A 24872-nucleotide genomic window follows, 5' to 3' on the forward strand; every position below is an offset into this window, starting at 1 on the left:
TGGTCTGGGAGTCCTTTAGGTGCCTTTTGGCAAACTAAAGCAGGCTGTCATGTGCCTTGTACTGAGGAGTGGCTTCCTTCTGGCCACTACCATAAAGGCCTGATTGATGGAGTGCTGCAGAGATGTTTGTCCTTCTGGAAGGTTCTCCCATCTCCACAGAGGAACTCTGGCGCGCTGTCAGAGAGACCATCGGGTTCTTGGTCACCTCCCTGACCAAGGCCCTTCTCCCCCGATTGCTCAGTTCCAAACTTCTTCCATTTAAGAATGATGGAGGCCACTGTGTTCTTGGGGACCTTCGATGCTGCAGACATTTTTTTGATACCCTTTCCCAGATCTGTGCCTCGACACAATCCTGTATCGGAGCTCTATGGACATTTCATTCGACCTTATGGCTTGGTTTTTGCTCTGACATTCACTGTCAACTGTGGGACCTTATATAGACAGGTGTGTGCCTTTCCAAATGATGAGGAAAATGTTTTATTTAATCCATTTTAGAATAAGGCTGTAATGTAACTGTGGAAAAAGGGAAGGGGTCTGAATACACTATATATCCTATGGCTATTGTTTCCCTCAGATAAACATGCTTCATGTTTATCAATGCTCTGCCTGGTGCATACCGGTAAAAGGCTACAGTGCACACCACCCAGATGGACAGACTAAACATCGGACGCAGAGAACGACAGAGAGTCATGTAAAATGCTTTTGCAATCCACAGGTTCAATTCCTCATCCTCATCAGCTTCACTACAGGTCCAGCACAAATCCATTTCACAACCCAACAACTCAAATTCAATATGAAAAGTTGTTCTTGACTGTAGCTGGTATCAGGGAGAGACATGGTAAAGTTAGTGTAGGTATCATTACACGGTATGTATAATATGGGGCATTGGTATGTGGGGCCTGCTTGCCCACGCCCAAGCCTGCTTCCCAATCTGCCATCTCCCACCTAGTAAATTGTAGACCTACACTGTAGACTGGAAATGATGGGAGCGGTAGTCCTTTTCAGAGCGGCCTCCTCCCCACTTTTCAAGGGGCCTATTTATAGACCTGCAAAGGCAAAAGTGTCGGTGTGTGTTTATGAGTGTGGGTTGGAGGGTGTGTTTGGTATTGTGAGTGCCCCCAGCATATAAAGGAACTGAGAGTGAGAGGAAAGCACGAGGAAGGACGAAGGGAAGTTAAGCAGGGCTGTTTTGCAAATTCATGCTCTTGCATTGAAATCTGAAAAGAATCCTCACTTTCATCCATTTGGACTGACTAACGTACATACTAAAGGGGGCAGCTCACACTGATAGGGGGAACGAGGACACGCATACGGGGAAAAACATAGCCAAGATGTCCCTTGTTGAGGAAACTTCAGTGAAGGTGGCGTTGGAAACTGAAGCATCTCCTGACGTGCCTGAGGGTAAGACTGACTACCCCTTCACGGCCAGCAACAGTATCTACACTGCCATTTTGAGCAGAAACGAGGCAGTCAAAGATGCCAAGCGCCTGAAGAACTTCTTGGAGTTGCGAGACAAATACGTACACAAGAAAGTCCTGTTTGAAGACCCTCTGTTCCCACCCAATGATTCCTCTCTTTGGTACAGCAGCAAATTTCCCATTGAATTTGAGTGGAAGCGCCCAACGGTGAGTCCCATCTGGTTCCCACTAGCAGGGGGGAAGTACGCCTTGCCTCAAGGTTGGAACTGTACCTGTATGTTGGGGTAGGATATGTTTAAATTTAGATAGTCAATTGAAGGTGCTATCAGAACATATCTCTCAGGGCTAGAAAAACATATACAAATTGTAAAGCTGTTAAGATGGAACTTATATTGCAATGAAGACTGCACCACTGTATCACAAAAGGAAAATAAATAGATAGTTAGGTTCTACTAGAGAACATCTCTGTCCTTTTTGAGTAAGAAATGCTTTTGGTCAATGGGTCCCTGGTTTGAGCCCAAGTCGGGCCAGGGATGGGACCTACTCTGTTACACCTACCACCCCAGCTCTTGATGAAGTGTGTCAATTAAAAAAAAAACATATTAGGGCTGAAAGCTGCAGATAAGTAGATTAACAAAAACAGCAACCCACTTGTGGTAAGGTATTATCACTCAGCCTAAGATCAAATCTCTCTTCATTAGCTGCAAAAACATTGTTATGACATCACTTCCTGGTAAATAACCTGGGGGAATGCGAGAGCAATTCTGCTGAATATTTGTGGGCTCATAGCTGCGGATCATCAGGTTCTAGAATCACAGACAGCTGAGACTCTGCAACAGGCAGGCCTCACCACAGTACCACCAGTCACGCCACCAGGCTTACAGCGAGAGAGCAGAGGGAGATTTGGAATATCATAGTCAACCAATAATCAGTCTTGTTAGGCAGTGTGCTGTTACAAGACTCTACACTGGCAAAACCAGTGTATTCTAGACTTTGCAGTTTTGGTATTCATATAACTCAACCGTATGTGTATCTTATGTTGTAGTTGTTGGCAGGTTCTCATTCCAAGATGAAAAGAATGATAGGGTAACACGTTACCTCAAAGCCTGCAAGTGTAATGCATTTATAATGCATTATAATGCATTATAATGCAGTTATATTGCGTAACACTTGTCGTAAGCATGCATGATCCCTTACAATGTCTTATTATCATCTCTTGATGATCCTGACTAAATACAATAACAGCCATTTTGAGTCAGTTGAACATTTTACTTCATAGAGAGATAACATATTATAAACCTCACAAGAATCCTTGTAATAAGACATTGTGAAGGCTCACATGGGTGTGTTTGCATTTCTATGGAACACTTTAGTCATTTAGCAAAAGCTCTAATCTGGAGTGACTCATGTTAGTGCATAAAATTGCTTAAGCCCACAGTTGGTGTTACTCAGATGGTTTCCAGTCATGGAATGTCACAGGCCTAATGGAGTCTGACTGACTTGCAGTCATGAAAGCTTGACGTCGATGTGACCAAGTTTCACTTAAAGCCAAATGGTCAACATTATCCAAGGTCTAAGTTAGGGATATGAGGTTAGCCTTCCTGTGAACCCATGGGGCACCTCATGTGATGAGGTAGGAGCCAAAGAGGGGTTTACTGCTGGAGTGGACAAGCTGACCTGACATTCTATCCACCATAACTCAAATCTTTACTAACATGATATTGAAAACTTGGTTAAAGGCCCAGATTTACTAAGCCTTTGCATCAGATGCAAACGTTGCACCTGCCTCATTCAGGGATTTAACACCTAAAACAATGCTAAAACTCATTCTTGGATAGTCACCTCATGAAGTGTCCTGAGGTAAGGAATGCTTTTTTTGGATTATCAAGGCCGTCATTTGAACACTTGATTCCCTTTTTGTTCAAGCTGGTCTGAATTGTGTTTTGGTACGCTTTCGTCCCACGTGGGAAAAACTATACCACACCATGTCAACCATACATACCCATCCATTACCATGCCTTGAGACGTTAAAATACATGTCTTCAAAATGTTTCTTAAAAAGGGGCAATCTGCAGTTGCTACATCAATTATTTTTTTTACTTGTAAATGAATGATATGTACCCACTGATTCTTGAAGAATATAACTTATAAATGCCTCAAGAGCTTAGTTAAATGTTCGTACCCCATAAGAACATAAAATATAAGCTTGTGTAAACAATGTATAACCTCAAAATATGGTTAAAACTATCATTTTTATATCTTGGCTGGTCAGTCTTAGCTCTGTCTATGTTGATTGGTTACATTTCTTCAGGCCCATCCCTCAGCTTTTTACCAAAACAGAGGCAGGGTTTTACCAAAACAGAGGCGGAGTGGCCCACTTTTTATTGTTTTCTAATGCAGATTGCACCGTTAAATGTATTTAGATGTCTTGAAAATTTGCAATGTCTCAAATTGTCTCAATACATCTTAATTTTATGTCTCAAGATGTCTCGAGACATCTTAAGACGAAGATGATGGCTTGGTATGTACCAACAGTATATCCAACCTATTTTTCCAGATGGTGGATATAATTAGAACTACTGTACTGTATGTTATATATAACCACCCCAGGGAGCTCCGTAATTTGGCCCTGATCAGGTTGCAGAAAAAATGTGATAAATTTGCCATTGGGTCAAAATTATACATTGATATATCCACAGGAGTGATGAAGTTCAACCATTTTAAGCCCATGCGAGTTCAACTCTCTCACAAGGTCAGCAGTAAGACTGGTCTAAGGTGGCGGTGAAGCAATCGTTCTTGGCACACTTAAAGGTGTGGAGAAATAATGTTGGTGCATGTGGATCCAATCCAAGTATTTGTCCATTTGCTGACTCGTCCCCTTGAGTCATGACTGAGTCATGACTGAGTCGTGAAACTCAAGCTCTTTTTATAATGACCTCCTGCAATACTGCTTTAACATAGGCTTCCATAAAACAAGATGTGACCACTATGCACTCCTACAAACACAAAAATATATCCACACCAATGACAGAACCTCACATTTCATTCAGGCATTATTATGTACTGTAGATGGACTTTCACTTTTTCTATCGTCAATAATGAGATCAAGACCTGGGTTCAAATAATATTAGAACAATATTTCAGTTGTGCTTGATTGAGCTTTCCTGGTGCAATGGAACAAATGGTATAGTCCCTAAAGCACAAAGCCCACCCTTGCACTACAGGCAGGCCAAACTATTTGAACATGGTTGTAGCTCAACTCATTCCCCTCAACGTAGAGCCTTTGGCATTTAATCTTTGTCCAGGTTAAGTGAGAAGTCCAGAGGTATTACCAAATACATTAACCCTTGGTAGGAAAACTCTAGAGGTTGTGACCTGTGACAGCTGCTTTTATGGCAGAGGTCATAATTCACTAGGTTGTCTCATTCATGGTTGTAACTAGTATTCTTCAACCCAACCAGAGAATAAGAGCAACCAACCAGACTCTGAAACAACCCCAGGGGTCAAGTCCTCTCCCCAGGGGTCAAGTCCTCTTCTCTTCTATCATTTCCTGTCGCCAGACTGCTTCGGTGCAAATTCTTCCTATTTTTGTCATTTCGTTTTTTTAAGAAAAACCTGCACACTGCGTTTGCCAGGCGGTATCATTTGTTTATGTGCATGGTCTTCCTACTTTTAATTCTGTCTTGCAATGACTGTGCAAGCAAACCTACAGTATGTTTATACTGTTAGGCCTTTACATGACAGAGTTGACATCTGGTCACCAGCTACGTTGTACTGTAAAACGGGATGTAAAGTTTAACACAATACCTCTTTGTGCCAGCCTTTCCCAGCTCTGTTGGCATCCTAGAAATACAGTAGAACAACTATTTCTATGTTTGGTATGAGGACCCCACTTTAAGGTCGCTATTGCATTTTGCTGTAGCACTTAAAATAGCTGTGAGCAGATGACTTGGTCTACTGTCACAATGTTTTCCCTATGGATCTATCACTTATCACTTACGTTCTGCAAAGAGTTTTTTGGCAGGGCCTTGCATCCCTCCTTCATATTCCACTCATGAAGACATGATTGAAAAGTGAGGTTGACTCCAGTTTTGAATGCATGTGTTTTGACCAACGTTTTATGCCTGGGCAACACCTGTTAATCACTATAGGAGATTGTATAAAATACACTTCTCTTAGTTGCTGCTAGGGTTGCAAAGGGTCTGAAACTTTCCAGGAAATTTCCAGAAATTTTCAGGAAATTTTATATGGTAAGTTAAAACCTGTTTGGTATAGGGGGCAGTATTGAGAATTTTGGAAAACATATGTTCCCATTTTTAACTGCCTCCTACACCAACTCAGAAGCTAGAATATGCATATTATTGTTCAGGTTTGGATAGAAAACACTCTGAATTTTCTAAAACTGTTTGAATGGTGTCTGTGAGTATAACAGAACTCCTATGGCAGGCAAAAACCTGACAAGGTTTCAAGCAGGAAGTACCCTGTCTGACAAGGAGTCGTGCGTCTTACCTCTTTTTATTGAAAAGTAAGGATCTTAGCTGTAACGTGACAATTCCCAGGGCTCCAATAGGCTCTCAGAGCCCGCGAAATAACTGAAGGTTTACGAGGGAACCTCAGGTTGAAATATATTATCGCCTTTTGTAAGTGGATGCTCGGAGGACCTTTCAATGATGCGCGTGCATGAGTCGCTTCTGAGGAGAAATTTTATTCGGCTGTTTAGGCTCAATGCATACTCCCGGTCGGAATATTATCACTTCTCTACGACATAAATGGCATAAAAATTGGTTTTAAACAGCGGTTGACATGCTTCGAAGTACGGTAATGGAATATTTAGACATTTTTGACACGCCAATGCGCCATGCGCGACACCGCGAAGAAGCATTCTAGAACTCACGAACAAAACGTCGCTGTTTGGATATAACGATGGATTATATGGGACCAAACCAACATTTGTTATTGAAGTAGAAGTCCTGGTAGTGTATTCTGATGAAGAACAAGCAAGGTAAGAACATCTTTCTTATAGGAAATGTGATTTTGGTGGATGCTGACCTGGGTGGGTATCTAAATAGCTAGCCCTGTAATGCCGGGCTATGTACTTAGATTATTGCAAAATGTGCTTCATCCGAAAAGCTATTTTAAAATCGGACATATCGAGTGCATAGAGGGGTAATGTATCTATAATTCTTAAAATAATTGTTATGCTTTTTGTGAACGTTTATCGTGAGTAATTTAGCGAACTGTTAGTAAATTCACCGGAAGTTTGCGGTGGTTATGCTTTTTCTGAACGTCACATGCTAATGTAAAAAGCTGGTTTTTGATATAAATATGAACTTGATTGAACAGACATGCATGTATTGTATAACACAATGTCCTAGGTGTGTCATCTGATGAAGATCATAAAAGGTTAGTGCTGCATTTAGCTGTGGTTTGGGTTTATGTGACATGATATGCTAGCTTGAAAAATGGGTGTCTGATTTTTTTCTGGCTGGGTACTCTGCTAACATAATCTAATGTTTTGCTTTTGTTGTAAAGCCTTTTTGAAATCGGACAGTGGGGTTAGATTAACGAGATTCTTGTCTTTAAATAGCTGTGAAATAGTCATATGTTTGAGAAATTGAAGTTATAGCATTTCTAACGATTCAAAAATCGCGCCACTGGATTTCAGTGGCTGTTACGTAGGTGGGACGAGTTCGTCCCACATGTACTATTAAGCCCGGGAATTTGGGGAATTTTACTTAAATTTATAAAAAAAGATAGCTTTTAACAGTGAAACTTTTTTGTGGGATACACATAAGGCAATTCTAGGTGTTGTGGCATATTTTGGTTAAACTATCCCCAATTCAATGGAATTGCAACCCTCTAAATGCACAGTGCATTCTTCCATCACATGTAGAGCTGATTCTCAAGATCTTGTACACAAATGAGATGCTACTGAGCCCACACTACTACACTATCTGAGCCAAGGACTACATGCCTTCTGCTAAGTTTTGATTACAATAATGGCTGGGGTGAATATATTTTATATGACATAAATTATTTTTTGTTAACTAGTAAATAGTAGCCTACAGCAAAGTGTGTCTAAATCATTTCTAACTTGTGAACAATTTCTGCTAGTTAGTTTTTGCTACCATGTGAGTTTTAGCTTGCTTGAGCCTGCTTACTGAGGAATGTTAATTCACCTGTTTCCATACATGTTTAATTTTCACTGCAGCTAATGTAGAAGGAAAAGCTGTGTACATTTGCAAATACTGTGCCAAATCATATGTGAAGAACGCAACAAAGATGCAGAATCATCTGGCCAAGTGCATAAAGTTCCCTCAGCGCTCACAACAAGCAACATCTGACAAAAGTCCCTCTAGTTCTATTCGAGGTGAAAATTATGAATCAGACACCTTATCGATAGAAACAGCTCATGGTCCATACGTTTTTTTTGACTCAATAGAGGAACGTAGTCAGAGAAATGCTGATGAATATCTTGCTCGAGCTGTGTATGAAACTGGTTCATCTCTGATGCTCACAGGCAATGTGTATTGGAAGAGATTTCTGAATGTTCTTCGCCTAGCATACACCCCTCCAACCAGACATGCTTTATATACTCATTTTCTGGATGCAGAGTTCAACAGAGTTCAAGTGAAGGTCAAGCAAATCATTGAGAAAGCAGACTGTATTGCAATCATCTCTGATGGGTGGTCGACTGTTCATGGGCAAGGAATAATTAACTACATCATCTCCACCCCTCAACCAGTATTCTACAAGAGCACAAACTCAAGGGACAACAGATACACTGGTCTCTACATTGCAGATGAGCTGAAGGCAGTTATCAATGACCTTGGACCACAGAAGGTATTTGCACTGGTGACAGACAATGCTGTTAACATGAAGGCTGCTTGGTCTAAAGTGGAGGAGTCCTACCTTCACATCACACCCATTGGCTGTGCTGCTCATGCATTGAATCTGCTCCTCAAGGACATCATGGCACTGAAAACAATGGATACACTCTACAAGACAGCCAAGGAAATGGTTAGGTATGTGAATGGTCATCAAGTTATAGCAACAATCTACATCACCAAGCAAAGTGAGAAGAATAAGAGCACCACATTGAAGCTGCCCAGAAACACCTGTTGGGGTGGTGTTGTCATCATGTTTGACAGTCTCCTGGAGGGGAAGGAGTCTCTCCAAGAAATGGCCAGGAGTCTGCCGATATGGACAGCCCCATCAAGAGGATCCTCCTGGATGATGTATTTTGGGAGAGAGTGGTAAGCATCCTGAAACTCCTGAAACCTATAGCAGTAGCCATTACATGGATTGAGGGAGACAATGTCATACTGTCTGATGTTCAGCCTCTGCTTGCAGATGTAAGAGAAGAAATCCGTACTGCCCTGCCCACTTCACTGTTGCTCCAAGCAGAGGAAACTGCAGTTCTGAAATACATCAAAAACCGAAGACTTCTGCCTGAAGCCCATACGCCGCAGTGTACATGTTGGACCCCAAGTATGCTGGCAAGAGCATCCTGTCTGGTGCAGAGATCAACAAGGCCTATGGTGTCATCACTACTGTGTCTCGCCATCTTGGCCTGGATGAGAGCAAGGTTTTTGGCAGTCTGGCAAAGTACACTTCCAAGCAAGGGCTTTAGGATGGAGATCCAATATGGCAGTCGTGCCAACATATCTCATCAGCCACCTGATGGAAGGGACTTTGTGGATCTGAGGCTCTTTCTCCTGTTGCCTCCATTATCCTCCAAATCCCACCAACATCTGCCGCCTCAGAGGGCAACTGGTCCTTGTTCGGGAACACACACACACACCAAAGCACGCAACAGGCTGACCAATACAAGGATTTTAAAATTGGTGGCCAACCCAGGCAAATTTGAGGCTTTTTGAGCCTGACAACGAGCCATCCTCAACAAGGTTGGAAAGTGACAGTGAAAATGAGGCCTCAGAGTCTGATCTTCAAGAGGTGAACATTGAGGAGGTCCAGGGAGAAGACATGGAAGCCTGACAGGAAGACAACCAAAGCTTTGGTTTCTAGACTATCATTTTACAGATGTATGCTGAAAACGTTTTTGGGAGATCATTGGGGATCATTCAATATTCCCTTTCTTTTGTTGTTCAGTGAAATCATCGCTTGTGAAAAGTCAACTAATTTAATTAAAGTTAAATTCATAACTAAATTGTTTTTTTATTTATTTCTATTGGAAGGATTTAATCATTTGCAATTATGTATACTTATGATAAGGTAAAAGGTTTATGCTTCTGTCTCCATATATGGTACATATATCCAATGCAAAAAACATCTACATTTAAATGGTATTAATATTAATTTGCATATATTTCAGTTAATTCCCATGGAATGTTTCCACCTCTGAATATTCCCCAAAATGTGCAACCCTAGTTTCTGCCAAAGCACACCGGCCTATTTTAGGCCTTCAATCTGTGCATAAGACAATAATGTATCCATCTAGTAATGTAGTTTGATATATTTTTTGTTTTAGTTATTATCATGGTAGTCAAGATATTCCTCACAAGACATAGTACTATCTGATAATAGATTGACCCTCTCACAAGACGTTCCACATCACAACATCATTACTAAATCTACAGATGTTTTGCTGTTTCTTTGTTTGGCAGGAAATCTGTGACAACCCCCAGTTCATCATAGACGGAGCTAGTAGGACAGACATCTGTCAAGGAGAGCTGGGTAAGACCACAGAAATCATGCACTGTATGACATCACTGGGTAAGAGCACAGAAATCATGCACTGTATGACATCACTGGGTAAGACCACAGAAATCATGCACTGTATGACATCACTGGGTAAGACCACAGAAATCATGCACTGTATGACATCACTGGGTAAGACCACAGAAATCATGCACTGTATGACATCACTGGGTAAGACCACAGGAATCCTGCACTGTATGACATCACTGGGTAAGACCACAGAAATCATGCACTGTATGACATCACTGGGTAAGACCACAGAAATCATGCACTGTATGACATCACTGGGTAAGACCACAGGAATCATGCACTGTATGACATCACTGGGTAAGACCACAGAAATCATGCACTGTATGACATCACTTGGTAAGACCACAGAAATCATGCACTGTATGACATCACTGGGTAAGACCACAGGAATCATGCACTGTATGACATCACTGGGTAAGACCACAGAAATCATGCACTGTATGACATCACTGGGTAAGACTCTTGTTGCAACATCTGACTAATAACATCTGCACAGTACTGTAGACAAGTACAAGAAGACAGTGAGGATTCAGCATTGAGTCATGCCAGACCTGGATATGAGAAAATCAAAAGTTAGACAGGTGTTATCTAACAGCATAAATAGCATTCGCTAATTAGCGGTCCCTGTTCAAACTGAAACCATAGTGTCTCGGCACAGTGAAAAAGGAGAGGGCAGACAAAGTTTGTGAATCACAGACAGCTGGGGATGCAATTACGGAGCTCTCATGTTGAGAGTGTGGATGGAAATATGGTGTGAGAAATTAAGGCACGAGAGACAAAATGTTACCCCCCTAGTAACCACACAATGCACTGTAAAAGACTGACTCCTCCAGCAGGGTGTGTGTATGTGTATGTGTATGTGTATGTGTGTATGTGTATGTGTATGTGTGTGTGTGTGTGTGTGTGCGCAGGGCATGCACTTGTGTTTGAGTGCTGTGTAACAGAAACCCCTCTCCCATAACATCTGCTAAATGCCTGCTTGAGAACGCACTGGGGCTGCCGGGGTCAAACTACACCAGACCATGTTTTTGACATAGTTCAGAAAATAGCCATGCAAGTAGATACCCTTACTTAAATCGGGCGTAAGGAGTCAGTAGTATATAGGGGTCCTGATTCAGCCATGTGTCACGGTTGTCGTCGGTGAAAGAGGACCAATACGCAGCAGGTACGTGTATGCTCATTTTGACTTTTATTTAACTATCAAAAGAACACTCCAAAACAACAAAACACGAAAACGAACGAACAACAAACAGTCTGGCAAAGCCTAGGGCTGAACACAGAACAATCACCCACAAATCACAAACACAAACACACCCTTATATATGGGACTCTCAATCAAAGGCAGATAGACAACACCTGCCTTCAACTGAGAGTCCCAACCCCAATTAACCAACATAGAAACACACTCACCAGACTAGACATAGAAATACATAAACAGACTATAAACCAAAACCCCGGAAATACTAAATCAAACACCCCTTAACCAAACACACCACCCTGAACCACATAAAACAAATACCCTCTGTCACGCCCTGACCAAATTACAAAACAATTAACCTTATATACTGGCCAGGACGTGACAGTACCCCCCCCTTAAAGGTGCTACCCCGGAAGCACCTTAACAAAAAAAAAAAAACCCTAAACAATACCCAAAAGAAAAATTCCCCCTTACTAAAGGGAGGGAAGGGAGGGTGGCTGCCGTCAACGACGGCACTGTGCTACACCCCCCCTCCCCAACCCACCTATTTTTGGAGGTGGCTCCGGCTCAGGCCGTTCCAGGCTGTCTGGGCAGTCTGGCAGCTCGGGACAGTCTGGGCAGTCTGGCAGCTCGGGACAGTCTGGGCAGTCTGGCAACTCGGGACAGTCTGGGCAGTCTGGCAACTCGGGACAGTCTGGGCAGTCTGGCAACTCGGGACAGTCTGGCCAGTCTGGCAACTCGGGACAGTCTGGCAACTCGGGACAGTCTGGCAACTCGGGACAGTCTGGGCAGTCTGGCAACTCGGGACAGTCTGGGCAGTCTGGCAACTCGGGACAGTCTGGGCAGTCTGGCCACTCGGGACAGTCTGGGCAGTCTGGCCACTCGGGACAGTCTGGGCAGTCTGGCCACTCGGGACAGTCTGGGCAGTCTGGCCACTCGGGACAGTCTGGGCAGTCTGGCCACTCGGGACAGTCTGGGCAGTCTGGCCACTCGGGACAGTCTGGCCACTCGGGACAGTCTGGGCAGTCTGGCCACTCGGGACAGTCTGGCTACTCGGGACAGTCTGGGCAGTCTGGCCACTCAGGACAGTCTGGCCACTCGGGACAGTCTGGGCAGTCTGGCCACTCGGGACAGTCTGGGCAGTCTGGCCACTCGGGACAGTCTGGGCAGTCTGGCCACTCGGGACAGTCTGGGCAGTCTGGCCACTCGGGACAGTCTGGCCACTCGGGACAGTCTGGGCAGTCTGGCCACTCGGGACAGTCTGGGCAGTCTGGCCACTCGGGACAGTCTGGCCACTCGGGACAGTCTGGGCAGTCTGGCCACTCGGGACAGTCTGGGCAGTCTGGCCACTCGGGACAGTCTGGGCAGTCTGGCCACTCGGGACAGTCTGGGCAGTCTGGCCACTCGGGACAGTCTGCGGCCGTCTGGCCACTCGGGACAGTCTGGGCAGGTCTGGCCACTCGGGACAGTCTGGGTCAGTCTGGCCACTCGGGACAGTCTGGCCACTCGGGCCAGCTTGGGCAGTCTGGCCATCGGGACAGTCTGGCCACTCCGGACCCGCTCCTCTGGGCAGTCTGGCACTCGGGGACAGTGTCTGGGCAGTCTGCGCCACTCGGGAACAGTCTGGCCATCGGGAAAGTCTGGGCAGTCTGGGCCACTCGCGGACTAGTTCAGGGCAGTCTGGCCACTCCGGCAGTTCAGGCAGGTCTGGCCACTCCGGCCAAGTTCAGGGCAGTCTGGCCCACTCCGGCAGTTTCAGGGCAGTCTTGGCCACTCCGGCAGTTCAGGGCAGTCTGGCCACTCCGGCAGTTCAGGGCAGTCTGGCCACTCCGGCAGTTCAGCGCAGTCTGGCCACTCCGGCAGTTCAGCGCAGTCTGGCCACTCCGGCAGTTCAGCGCAGTCTGGCCACTCCGGCAGTTCAGCGCAGTCTGACCACTCCGGCGACTGATGACTGACGGGCAGCTCCGACGACTGTTGACTGACGGGCAGCTCCGACGACTGTTGACTGGCGGGCAGCTCTGACGACTGTTGACTGGCGGGCAGCTCCGACGACTGTTGACTGGCGGGCAGCTCCGACGACTGTTGACTGGCGGGCAGCTCCGACGACTGTTGACTGGCGGGCAGCTCCGACGACTGTTGACTGGCGAGGCTGGGTTTACGCACTTGCCGTTTAGTGCGGGGAGCGGGAACAGGACGAGTCGGACTGGGTGGACGCACTTCCGGGTCCGCACGAGAGACAGGAGCTGGAAACCCAGGGCTATGGAGGCGCACAGCCGGTCTAGATCTTACCTCCTGCACAACCCGCCTTGGCTGGATGGAACTAGTAGCCCTGTACGAGCGGAGTGCTCGTACAGGGCAGACTGGGCTGTGCAGGGGCCTGATGGTAGCCGTGCGTAGAGCGGGAGTTGGGTAGCCTGGTCCTCGGAGGCGTACCGGCGACCAGATGCGCTGCGCAGGCATCCTCCTACCAGGCTGGATGCCCGCTCTAGCACGGCACCTGCGAGGGGCTGGAATAACTTGCACCGGACTGTGCGTGCGTATGGGTGAGAGAGTGCGCTTCTCAGCAAAACATGGCGCTCCCCACCTCATACGCTCCTCCATATAACCACGGGTAGCTGGCTTCCGGCTCTTCCTTCGCCTAGCCAAACTACCCGTGTGCCCCCCCAAAAAAAATTCTTGAGGGTGCCTCTCGTGCTTCTCCCTCAGCGCGTCTCTGGCCTCGTACCATCGCCTCTCCGCCTTGGCTGCCTCAATTTCCCACTGCGGGCGCTGATAATCCCCAGCCTGATGCCAAGGTCCGGCCCCGTCCAGAATTTCACCCAAGTCCACTTCTCCCGCCAGTCCAACTCGAACGCCGTCTGCTCCTTCCTCTGCTGCTTGGTCCTTGAGTGGTGGGTGATTCTGTCACGGTTGTCGTCGGTGAAAGAGGACCAATACGCAGCAGGTACGTGTATGCTCATTTTGACTTTTATTTAACTATCAAAAGAACACTCCAAAACAACAAAACACGAAAACGAACGAACAACAAACAGTCTGGCAAAGCCTAGGGCTGAACACAGAACAATCACCCACAAATCACAAACACAAACACACCCTTATATATGGGACTCTCAATCAAAGGCAGATAGACAACACCTGCCTTCAACTGAGAGTCCCAACCCCAATTAACCAACATAGAAACACACTCACCAGACTAGACATAGAAATACATAAACAGACTATAAACCAAAACCCCGGAAATACTAAATCAAACACCCCTTAACCAAACACACCACCCTGAACCACATAAAACAAATACCCTCTGTCACGCCCTGACCAAATTACAAAACAATTAACCTTATATACTGGCCAGGACGTGACAGTACCCCCCCCTTAAAGGTGCTACCCCGGAAGCACCTTAACAAAAAAAAAAAATACCCCTAAACAATACCCAAAAGAAAAATTCCCCCTTACTAAAGGGAGGGAAGGGAGGGTGGCTGCCGTCAACGACGGCACTGTGCTACACCCCCCCTCCCCAACCCACCTATTTCTGGCAGCTCGGGACAGTCTGGGCAGTCTGGCAGCTCGGGACAGTCTGGGCAGTCTGGCAGCTCGGGACAGTCTGGGCAGTCTGGCAACTCGGGACAGTCTGGGCAGTCTGGCAACTCGGGACAGTCTGGGCAGTCTGGCAACTCGGGACAGTCTGGCAACTCGGGACAGTCTGGCAACTCGGGACAGTCTGGCAACTCGGGACAGTCTGGGCAGTCTGGCAACTCGGGACAGTCTGGGCAGTCTGTCAAAGAATGAAAATACACATTCCATAGCACTACACAGTCCTATATCCACTTACAGTTTAATTCAGTGCTATGATCAGGGTCATATTCATTAGGCACCAAAGGGAAGAAAACTGACTGAAATGGGCTGGGAGTACCTGAACTTGTACAATAATAAAACGCTCATTTTTTCTTTTCGACGCAAAACGTTTTGTTGTTCCCTGCAGGTGACTGCTGGCTGCTTGCTGCTATTGCCTGTCTGACACTGAATGACAAGCTGCTGTACAGAGTTATCCCACCAGATCAGAGTTTCACAGAGAACTACGCTGGTATCTTCCATTTCCAGGTACTGCATGGTCATGGTCAAAATCACCTGGGAACTATTCAATCGATATATGTAGATTCAGGACCTACTAAACTCAGCAAAAAAAGAAACGTCCTTTCACTGTCAACTGCGTTTATTTTCAGCAAACTTAACATGTGTAAATATTTGTATGAACATAACAAGATTCAACAACTGAGACATAAACTGAACAAGTTCCACAGACATGTGACTAACAGAAATTGAATAATGTGTCCCTGAACAAAAGGGGGGTCAAAATCAAAAGTAACAGTCAGTATCTGGTGTGGCCACCAGCTGCAGTAAGTACTGCAGTGCATCTCCTCCTCATGGACTGCGCCAGATTTGCCAGTTCTTGCTGTGAGATGTTACCCCACTCTTCCACCAAGGCACCTGCAAGTTCCCGGAATGGCCCTAGCCCTCGCCCTCCCATCCAACAGGTCCCAGACGTGCTCAACGTGATTGAGATCCGGGTTCTTCGCTGGCCATGGCAGAACACTGACATTCCTGTCTTGCAGGAAATCACGCACAGAACGAGCAGTATGGCTGGTGGCATTGTCATGCTGGAGGGTCATGTCAGGATGAGCCTGCAGGAAGGGTACCACATGAGGGAAGAGGATGTCTTCCGCAGACCATGACGGACCCTCTACCTGCCCCTGAACGGGGGGGGGGGGCAAAATCAAAAGTAACAGTCAGTATCTGGCAGAGGTGTGGACTCGAGTCACAAATATGATGACTTGCAACTCGACTTTGACTTTAACACCAATGACTCGTGACTTGACTTGGACTTGAGCCTTATGACTCGACCTGACCTGACACCCTCGCCAAGCCCGAATATTAAAAATGATGCTATTAAAAAAAGTGTGCAGCGCATCAACTCTTCATTTAACGGATTACAGTTTGAATCGGACAGCAGCCAATCAAATTGTGCCAGCTAAGAAAAAGTTGTGCACGGCAGTGCAGAGGAACGTCGGCAGGTGAATTCAGATGGAGCCCTTGGAAAGATGATACCCAAAATTATTATTTTCGGATATAAAGACAGCGCTCTATCAACAAAAAACGGATTGCAACTTGCAAAACAAGAGGGAAGAAAATTACAGGCAGAGGTGTAACAATTTCCAACATGTTCGACATTTGAAGCTGCACAAAGAACGGTAAGTCGTGGCTAATATAGCCGACAGCTATATATTTTATTACTTTACTAGTGTATCATGTAGGCTAACGTAACGTTAAATCAATGAGCCTCCACACAGTCAGTCAGTGCGGGAACGTGATCATTGCACCCAAGATTGAGCTACAACTGGCTAGGCAGTTGGTAGTCTAAATCCTGCCTGATGTCACTGCTGTTCCTAAAACCATTGACATACGTTAGCCTACTGTAACCACACAGAGAGAGAGAGAGAGAGAGTGTGTGTGTGTGTGTGTGTGTGTGTGTGTGTGTGTGTGTGTGTGTGTGTGTGTGTGTGTGTGTGTGTGTGTGTGTGTGTGTGTGTGTGTGTGTAAGGTTGGGCGATTGTGTACAAGCCTACATCGTCCGATTGCGCCCCATATCGATCCTCGATAGTCGATCACTATCACTAAAATACTGATTTTTAAAAGCATTCATGATTTGTGTGAATGTAATATGCTAACTATTACTCTTGTTAAATATGAAATGGTATTACATTTGGTGAAGAGCACATTATGACTTGTTTAGGACTCGAAACTCAAAGTTTAGGACTTGAGACTTGACTTGATACTTGATGGTCTTGACTTGAGACTTGACTTGGACTTGAGTGCTAAGACTTGAAACTTACTTGTGACTTGTAAAACAATGACTTGGTCCCACCTCTGTATCTGGTGTGGCCACCAGCTGCATTAAGTACTGCAGTGCATCTCCTCCTCATGGACTGCACCAGATTTGCCAGTTCTTGCTGTGGGATGTTACCCCACTCTTCCACCAAAGCACCTGCAAGTTCCCGGACATTTCTGGGGGGAATGGCCCTAGCCCTCACCCTCCCATCCAACAGGTCCCAGACGTGCTCAATGGGATTGAGATCCAGGCTCTTCACTGGCCATGGCAGAACACTGACATTCCTGTCTTGCAGGAAATCACGCACAGAATGAGCAGTATGGCTGGTGGCATTGTCATGCTGGAGGGTCATGTCAGGATGAGCCTGCAGGAAGGGTACCACATGAGGCAGGAGGATGTCTTCCCTGTAACGCACAGCGTTGAGATTCCCTGCAATGACAAGAAGCTCAGTCCGATGATGCTGTGACACACCGCCCCAGACCATGACGGACCCTCCACCTCCAAATTGATCCCACTCCAGAGTACAGGCCTCGGTGTAACGCTCATTCCTTCGACGATAAACGCGGATCCGACCATCACCCCTGGTGAGACAAAACCAAGACTCGTCAGTGAAGAGCACTTTTTGCCAGTCCTGTCTGGTCCAGCGACGGTAGGTTTGTGCCCATAAGCGACGTTGTTGCCGGTGATGTCTGGTGAGGACCTGCCTTACAACAGGCCTACAAGCCCTCAGTCCAGCCTCTCTCAGCCTATTGTGGACAGTCTGAGCACTGATGGAGGGATTGTGTGTTCCTGGTGTAACTCGGGCAGCTGTTGTTGCCATCCTGTACCTGTCCCGCAGGTGTGATGTTCAGATGTACCGATCCTGCGCAGGTGTTGTTACACGTGGTCTGCCACTGCGAGGACGATCAGCTGTCCGTCCTGTCTCCCTGTAGCGCGGTCTTAGGTGTCTCACAGTACGGACATTGGAATTTATTGCCCTGGCCACATCTGCAGTCCTCATGCCTCCTTGCAGCATGCCTAAGGCACGTTCACACAGATGAGCAGGGACCCTGGGCATCTTTGTTTTGGTGTTTTTCAGTGTAAGTAGAAAGGCCTCTTTAGTGTCCTAAGTTTTCATAACTGTGACCTTAATTGCCTACCGTCTGTAAGCTGTTAGTGTCTTAACGACCGTTCCAAAGGTGCATGTTCATTCATTGTTTATGGTTAATTGAACAAGCATGGGAAACAGTGTTTGAACCCTTTACAATGAAGATCTGTGAAGTTATTTGAATTTTTACAGATTATCTTTGAAAGACAGGGTCCTGAAAAAAGGACGTTTCTTTTTTTGCTGAGTTTATATCTTATTCATTTTTGTCAAAAAATATTCCCTGTAACTGAATATAAATCATTGAACCTTCAGTAGGGCACACTTAAATAAAACAATTGCAACGGGAATATGAAACTCTGTGATCTAATTGGACAAGTACAGGTAGAACCTCCCTGTGTCAATGTTTTCGTCTCATTTTCTCCCTACTGAACAGAACCCAGCTCTCACTCCCTCTAATCACCTCCCATGCTGTCCATTGTCCCGCAGTTCTGGCGTTATGGTGAATGGGTGGACGTCGTGGTGGACGACCGTATCCCTACCTCCAATAACCAGCTGGTGTTCACCAAGTCCTTCAGGAAGAATGAGTTCTGGAGCGCTCTGCTGGAGAAGGCTTACGCCAAGTAAGTGTGAATGATGATGCCACAACACAAGTCTATTAATAATACACCTTGTGGAAAATAAGGGTGCTCAACAACAACAACAGCAGCAACGACAACCCAGCCTCTGCGTCACTGTCGACCTGATTAACCTGGTTCAGATTGACCAAAGTGAATTCACATCTTTGTATTCTCCACTTAATCATACAAGATGATGTACAATTTGTAATGGTTACTACAAAATCATAAACTGTATGGTTGTCTCCTGGTCAGGTTGCACGGTTCCTACGAGGCCCTGAAAGGTGGCAACACCCTGGAGGCCATGGAGGACTTCACTGGGGGTGTGACAGAGTTCTTTGAGATGTCCGAGGCTCCAAAAGAACTCTACAAGATCATGAAGAAAGCCTTGGAGAGAGGCTCTCTGATGGGCTGTTCCATAGACGTGAGTCAGTCTGCTCCGTGCTTTCTACTGTGACTGAACCCAGGCACCACACGACCCTGTATCTCTGTTCTGATGGCCCGTCCATCCTATCTCTCTCGCAGGCCTTGCTGCCGAGTCACTGTGAGACTGAAACTGCGAATGGACTGGTCAGAGGCCACGCCTACTCTATCACTGCACTAGAGGAGGTACGGTTATGGTCATGGAGCCACTAGACGAGGTACGGTTATGGTCATGGAGACACTAGACGAGGTACGGTTATGGTCATGGAGACACTAGACGAGGTACGGTTATGGTCATGGAGACACTAGACGAGGTACGGTTATGGTCATGGAGACACTAGACGAGGTACGGTTATGGTCATGGAGACACTAGACGAGGTACGGTTATGGTCATGGAGACACTAGACGAGGTACGGTTATGGTCATGGAGACACTAGACGAGGTACGGTTATGGTCATGGAGACACTAGACGAGGTACGGTTATGGTCATGGAGACACTAGACGAGGTACGGTTATGGTCATGGAGACACTAGACGAGGTACGGTTATGGTCATGGAGCCACAGTCAAAGCCAAAGCCTCTGGTCAAACCTCTACCAAACTGTAACTTAGCACTTTACATTATTAGATAGATAAACAACCTGAATCAATGTTATTGTATTGTTGTTGATTGAATCTGTACATTGCACTCTGAAAATAGCATAAAATAAAACCTGGCATAAAACAAATAAATAAATAAAGAACAACAACTCTATGAATATGTTACAACACAGTATCTACTAATATGAGGTGCGGATCTAACTGTCTTTCACTGCTGACCAAGGGTGTCTTTCTTAGTGTGACAAGCTTAAGGTTACCAAGGATACCAAGATTCGCCTAGTTCAAATGCGGAACCCCTGGGGGATGGTGCTATGGAAAGGGCCGTGGAATGCAAAGTGAGTGCAGAATCAATCAACCAGCCAATCAACCAATCAATCCTTCAAATCAATAAACAATGTATCATTTTTATTCTTCCAGAAACTGGTTGTGCAGCAAGAGAAACATAAAATACATAACAAAGTCATAACATAACAAAGTAGCCTACATGTAACAAGGGGACTTTTATTTTCTCTCCACAGGTCCAAAGAATGGTCCACCATCTCCAGCTCAGACAAGGCCAGGCTGAAGAAGAAGACGGTTGAGACGAGCGAGACTTGGTGAGCTGAACAAAGTCCTCTGATAATTGTCAATGTCTCTGACATCAGGGCTGGGCACTGTAACAAAGGATTTCTGTGCAAATGGATAAACAACAATCTATTCTATTCTACTATATTCTCTGTATAGGATATCCTTTGAGGATTTTAAAAAGAACTTCACCAAGCTGGAGATCTGTAACCTGACCCCCGACACACTTCTGGACGACAAGTCCCATAGCTGGACGGTGGCGGTCAACGAGGGCCGCTGGGTACGAGGCAGCTCCGCCGGGGGCTGCAGGAACTTCCCAGGTACAAGGTTGACTTTGGGCTGTAATAAATAGTGTTTGAACTATACTGATTTGTAGTGGTGCACATCATGGTTATAATGCCTGCTTCATTCTGCTTTAACGACACACTTTCTCAGCTGCTTGGTACCCAGAACTAGTACCTAGTAAGAACGAAGACATTGACCCCCACTGACTACGTCTCTGATGTCCCACAGACACGTTCTGGACCAACCCGCAGTACCGCATGCGTCTGTACGAGGAGGACGACGACCCCGACGACCCTGAGCATGTGGCGTGCACCGTCATGGTGGCCCTGATGCAGAAGGGCCGGAGGAAAGACCGCAGCAAGGGTGCCAAGCTTTACACCATCGGATTCTCCATCTACGAGGTGGGTTATACCTCCTGATAAACCTCAGGACACAACTGGAGGTTTTCTTGATCACCAGGTCATAATGCTGGGACATTCTTCTGGGTTGTGACAAGATACATATTTTCGAAATTGAGTGGAAGGGGGCGAAACTACTGAAGAAATCTTCACATTTATTTACCATTTCAAAACATGTTGCTACGGTGCGCCCTACTGAACATGGCCCAGGTCAGGTGGTATGGTTAGGTAAACTCCTAGCCCTAGCATTTATATCAAATCAGTCATATATTAATCTTGGTTAACCCAGAATTAAAATAGTGCGTAATTTGGTCAGATGCTCAATTAGGGTCTGGAGGGAAGCGTGTTAGAAATTGAGATTTCTGGTTTGCGAAGTCTCCATCCTCGCAAAAGGAAACTCTCAGCCAAAGAGCTAATCGCTCGAAACGTAAGCCTGTTTGTATTTTCGTTCAATAAATGATCAGATCTATACAGAAACTGAGTGCTCCCTTTTCTTTATTTTCCTGGATAGTCACCCATTGACGTGTCCTGGGGCAAGGAATGCTTTTGGGATTTTCAAGTCCCTCAGTCGAGCACCTAATTCCCTTTTTGTTCAAGCTGGTCTGGAGCGTGTTTGGGTACACTTTCATTCCATATAGGCAATGTAGTTATGGTGATACTGACTTTTGCTCTTGTCCTCAGGTGCCCAAAGAGGTATGATGCCAAGGGAATGAAGGACCTTGGTGTGATGATGTCAGAGCTGATGTCAGAGCTATCCCAGTAGTCACCTGGCTGTGGGCAAAGTGCTACTTATGTGTGTCAGTCTACCTCCGCTTCAGAACGGAAAACTTGGTGTACCTCTGTCTTAACTTGTAGCTGTGTCTTGGTGTTACTAGTGTTCAACATGAAACCTTAGTTATAAAATAGCCTACACACAACACACCAACAATACACAAGATACTTTCAGATAACAATACATATTCTTTTAGCAGAACTGCATCAAATACATATGTGAAATACCTGAAAATATTCTACCCAGGTCTGCCTTAGACATTTGTTTTATTCTATTATACTGATTCAGTAATTTTTTTAATTCCTTTATCTAGTATGATAAGTCAGTGCCTGTGCATCCCCCTCTGTCCCTCCGCTCTTTCTATCCCTCCATCCTCTATCCCCCGCTCTCTCTACAGATGATTGGGAGCCAGCAGCACCTGCAGAAAGACTTCTTCCTTTACAATGCCTCCAAGGCCAAATGCAAGTCCTACATCAACCTGCGTGAGGTGAGCGAGCGATTCTGCCTGCCCCCCGGGGAGTACGTGATCATCCCTTCGACCTTTGACCCCCACGAGGAGGGAGAGTTTATCCTCAGAGTCTTCTCCGAGAAGAACAGCACCTCAGAGTGAGTGACTGGGAGTGGAGAGAGAGAGGGGCTGCTATGGTAGAGGGGTTAGGAGAGAGAGAGAGGGGCTGCTATGGTAGAGGGGTTAGGAGAGAGAGAGAGGGGCTGCTATGGTAGAGAGGTTAGGAGAGAGAGAGGGGCTGCTATGGTAGAGGGGTTAGGGGAGAGAGACAGAGGGGCTGCTATGGTAGAGGGGTTAGGGGAGAGAGACAGAGGGGCTGCTATGGTAGAGGGGTTAGGAGAGAGAGAGAGGGGCTGCTATGGTAGAGGGGTTAGGGGAGAGAGAGAGGGGCTGCTATGGTAGAGGGGTTAGGGGAGAGAGAGAGGGGCTGCTATGGTAGAGGGGTTAGGGGAGAGAGAGAGGGGCTGCTATGGTAGAGGGGTTAGGGGAGAGAGAGAGGGGCTGCTATGGTAGAGGGGTTAGGGGAGAGAGAGAGAGGGGCTGCTATGGTAGAGGGGTTAGGGGAGAGAGAGAGAGGGGCTGCTATGGTAGAGGGGTTAGGGGAGAGAGAGAGAGGGGCTGCTATGGTAGAGGGGTTAGGAGAGAGAGAGAGGGGCTGGGCTGCTATGGTAGAGGGGTTAGGGGAGAGAGGGGCTGCTATGGTAGAGGGGTTAGGAGGGAGAGAGAGAGGGGCTGGGCTGCTATGGTGGCGGTGTATTTCAGTGTGTTGGTGTTTCTATGAATGAGTGTGTGGATGAATTTGTTTCTGTGGATGGCCATTTATGTGTGTGTGTGTGTGTGTGTGTCGGCATGTGGGTGGCATGCCAGTCAACAGTGACAGTAAAAAGGAAGCTTCCATGCCTTCCATCTTGTCCCTTCGATGGTGATGAGTAATGTCTGTCTGTTCTCTTTCAGGGAAACCGAAAATACAATTAGGTCAGACCAAATAGAGGTTAGTAAATGGACTCGCGTCTCTCTCTCCTCTCTCTCTCTCTCTCTGACCTGCCACTGGCATTAAACAAAGCATGTGTGTCTGTGTATGCTGATGATTCAACCATGTACGCGTCAGCAACCACAGCTAATGAAGTCACTGAAACCCTTAAAGAGTTGCAGTCTGTTTTGGAATGGGTGGCCAGTAATAAACTGGTCCTGAACATCTCTAAAACTAAGAGCATTGCATTTGGTACATATCATTCCCTAAGTTCTAGAGCTCAGCTGAATCTGGTAATGAATGGTGTGGCTGTTGAACAAGTTAAGGAGACAAAATTACTTGGCGTTACCATAGATTGTAAACGGTCATGGTCAAAACATATTGATTCAATGGTTGTAAAGATGGGGAGAGGTCTGTCTGTAATAAAGAGATGCTCTGATTTCTCACTCCACAAAGCAAGTTCTGCAGGCTCTAGTTTTATCTTATCTTGATTATTGTCCAGTCATATGGTCAAGTGCTGCAAAGAAACACCTAGTTAAGCTGCAGCTGGCCCAGAACAGAGAGACACATCTTGCTCTTCATTGTAATCAGAGGGTCAATATTAATACTATGCATGCCAGTCTATCTTGGCTAAGAGTTGAGGAAAGAATGACTGTGTCACTTCTTGTTTACATAAGAAACATGAATGAGTTGGAAATTCCAAATTGTTTGCATAGTCAACTTACACACAGCACTGACACACACACTTACCCCACCAGACATGCCACCAGGGGTCTTTTCAGAGTCCCCAGGTCCAGAACAAATTCAGGGAAACGTACAGTATTATATAGAGCCATGAGTGCATGGAACTCCCTTCCATCTTATATAGTGCAAGTGAACAGCAAACCTGGTTTAAAAAAACAAATAAAGCAACACCTCACTGCACAACGCCTCTTTCTCATGTTACCTACTTGTTGTGTGTATGTACTGATGTGTATGTGGAACTGATAGATGCACACACACACTACATGTTCATGTTTTTAAATTGTAAAGTGTTTTGTCTGTAATGTCTTTTTCGTTTGTCGGACCCCTGTAAGACTAGCTGTTGCCATTGGCGTCGGCTGATGGGGATCCTAATAAATCAAATCAAATCAACCTGTTGTCCATATGCACCTGTTCATGTCTGTATGTCTGCGTCTTTGTCCTCCACCTACCATTAATACATCACTCAAACTTGAATGAAAAATATAGTCCCACCACTGACAATCTCTCTCTCTCCCCTTCTCTCTTTCTCTCCCCTTCTCTTTCTCCCCTTCTCTCTCTCTCCCTCTCCCCTTCTCTCTCCTCTCTCCTCTCTCCCTCTCCCCTTCTCTCTCTCTCTCTCCCCTTCTCTCTCTCTCCCTCTCTCTCTCCCCTTCTCTCT

General features: G+C 46.0%; 1 protein-coding gene across 1 annotated transcript; it reads left to right on the forward strand.

The window, feature by feature from the left end:
* Positions 1-1097: 1097 nt before the first annotated feature.
* capn3b (calpain 3b) lies at positions 1098-23491 on the forward strand (the record flags this gene model as incomplete). The annotated part of the gene is given in 13 exon segments (XM_029734147.1): positions 1098-1625; positions 10046-10115; positions 15347-15465; positions 18825-18958; positions 19208-19376; positions 19478-19561; positions 20211-20308; positions 20492-20569; positions 20697-20857; positions 21051-21223; positions 21902-21913; positions 22390-22598; positions 23455-23491. Coding segments are annotated over 13 exon segments (1638 nt in total), but the record flags the coding sequence as incomplete, so codon positions are not given.
* Positions 23492-24872: the final 1381 nt, after the last annotated feature.

This window comes from Salmo trutta, chromosome 35, assembly GCF_901001165.1.
Source record: "Salmo trutta chromosome 35, fSalTru1.1, whole genome shotgun sequence".
Classification (NCBI taxonomy): domain Eukaryota; kingdom Metazoa; phylum Chordata; class Actinopteri; order Salmoniformes; family Salmonidae; genus Salmo; species Salmo trutta.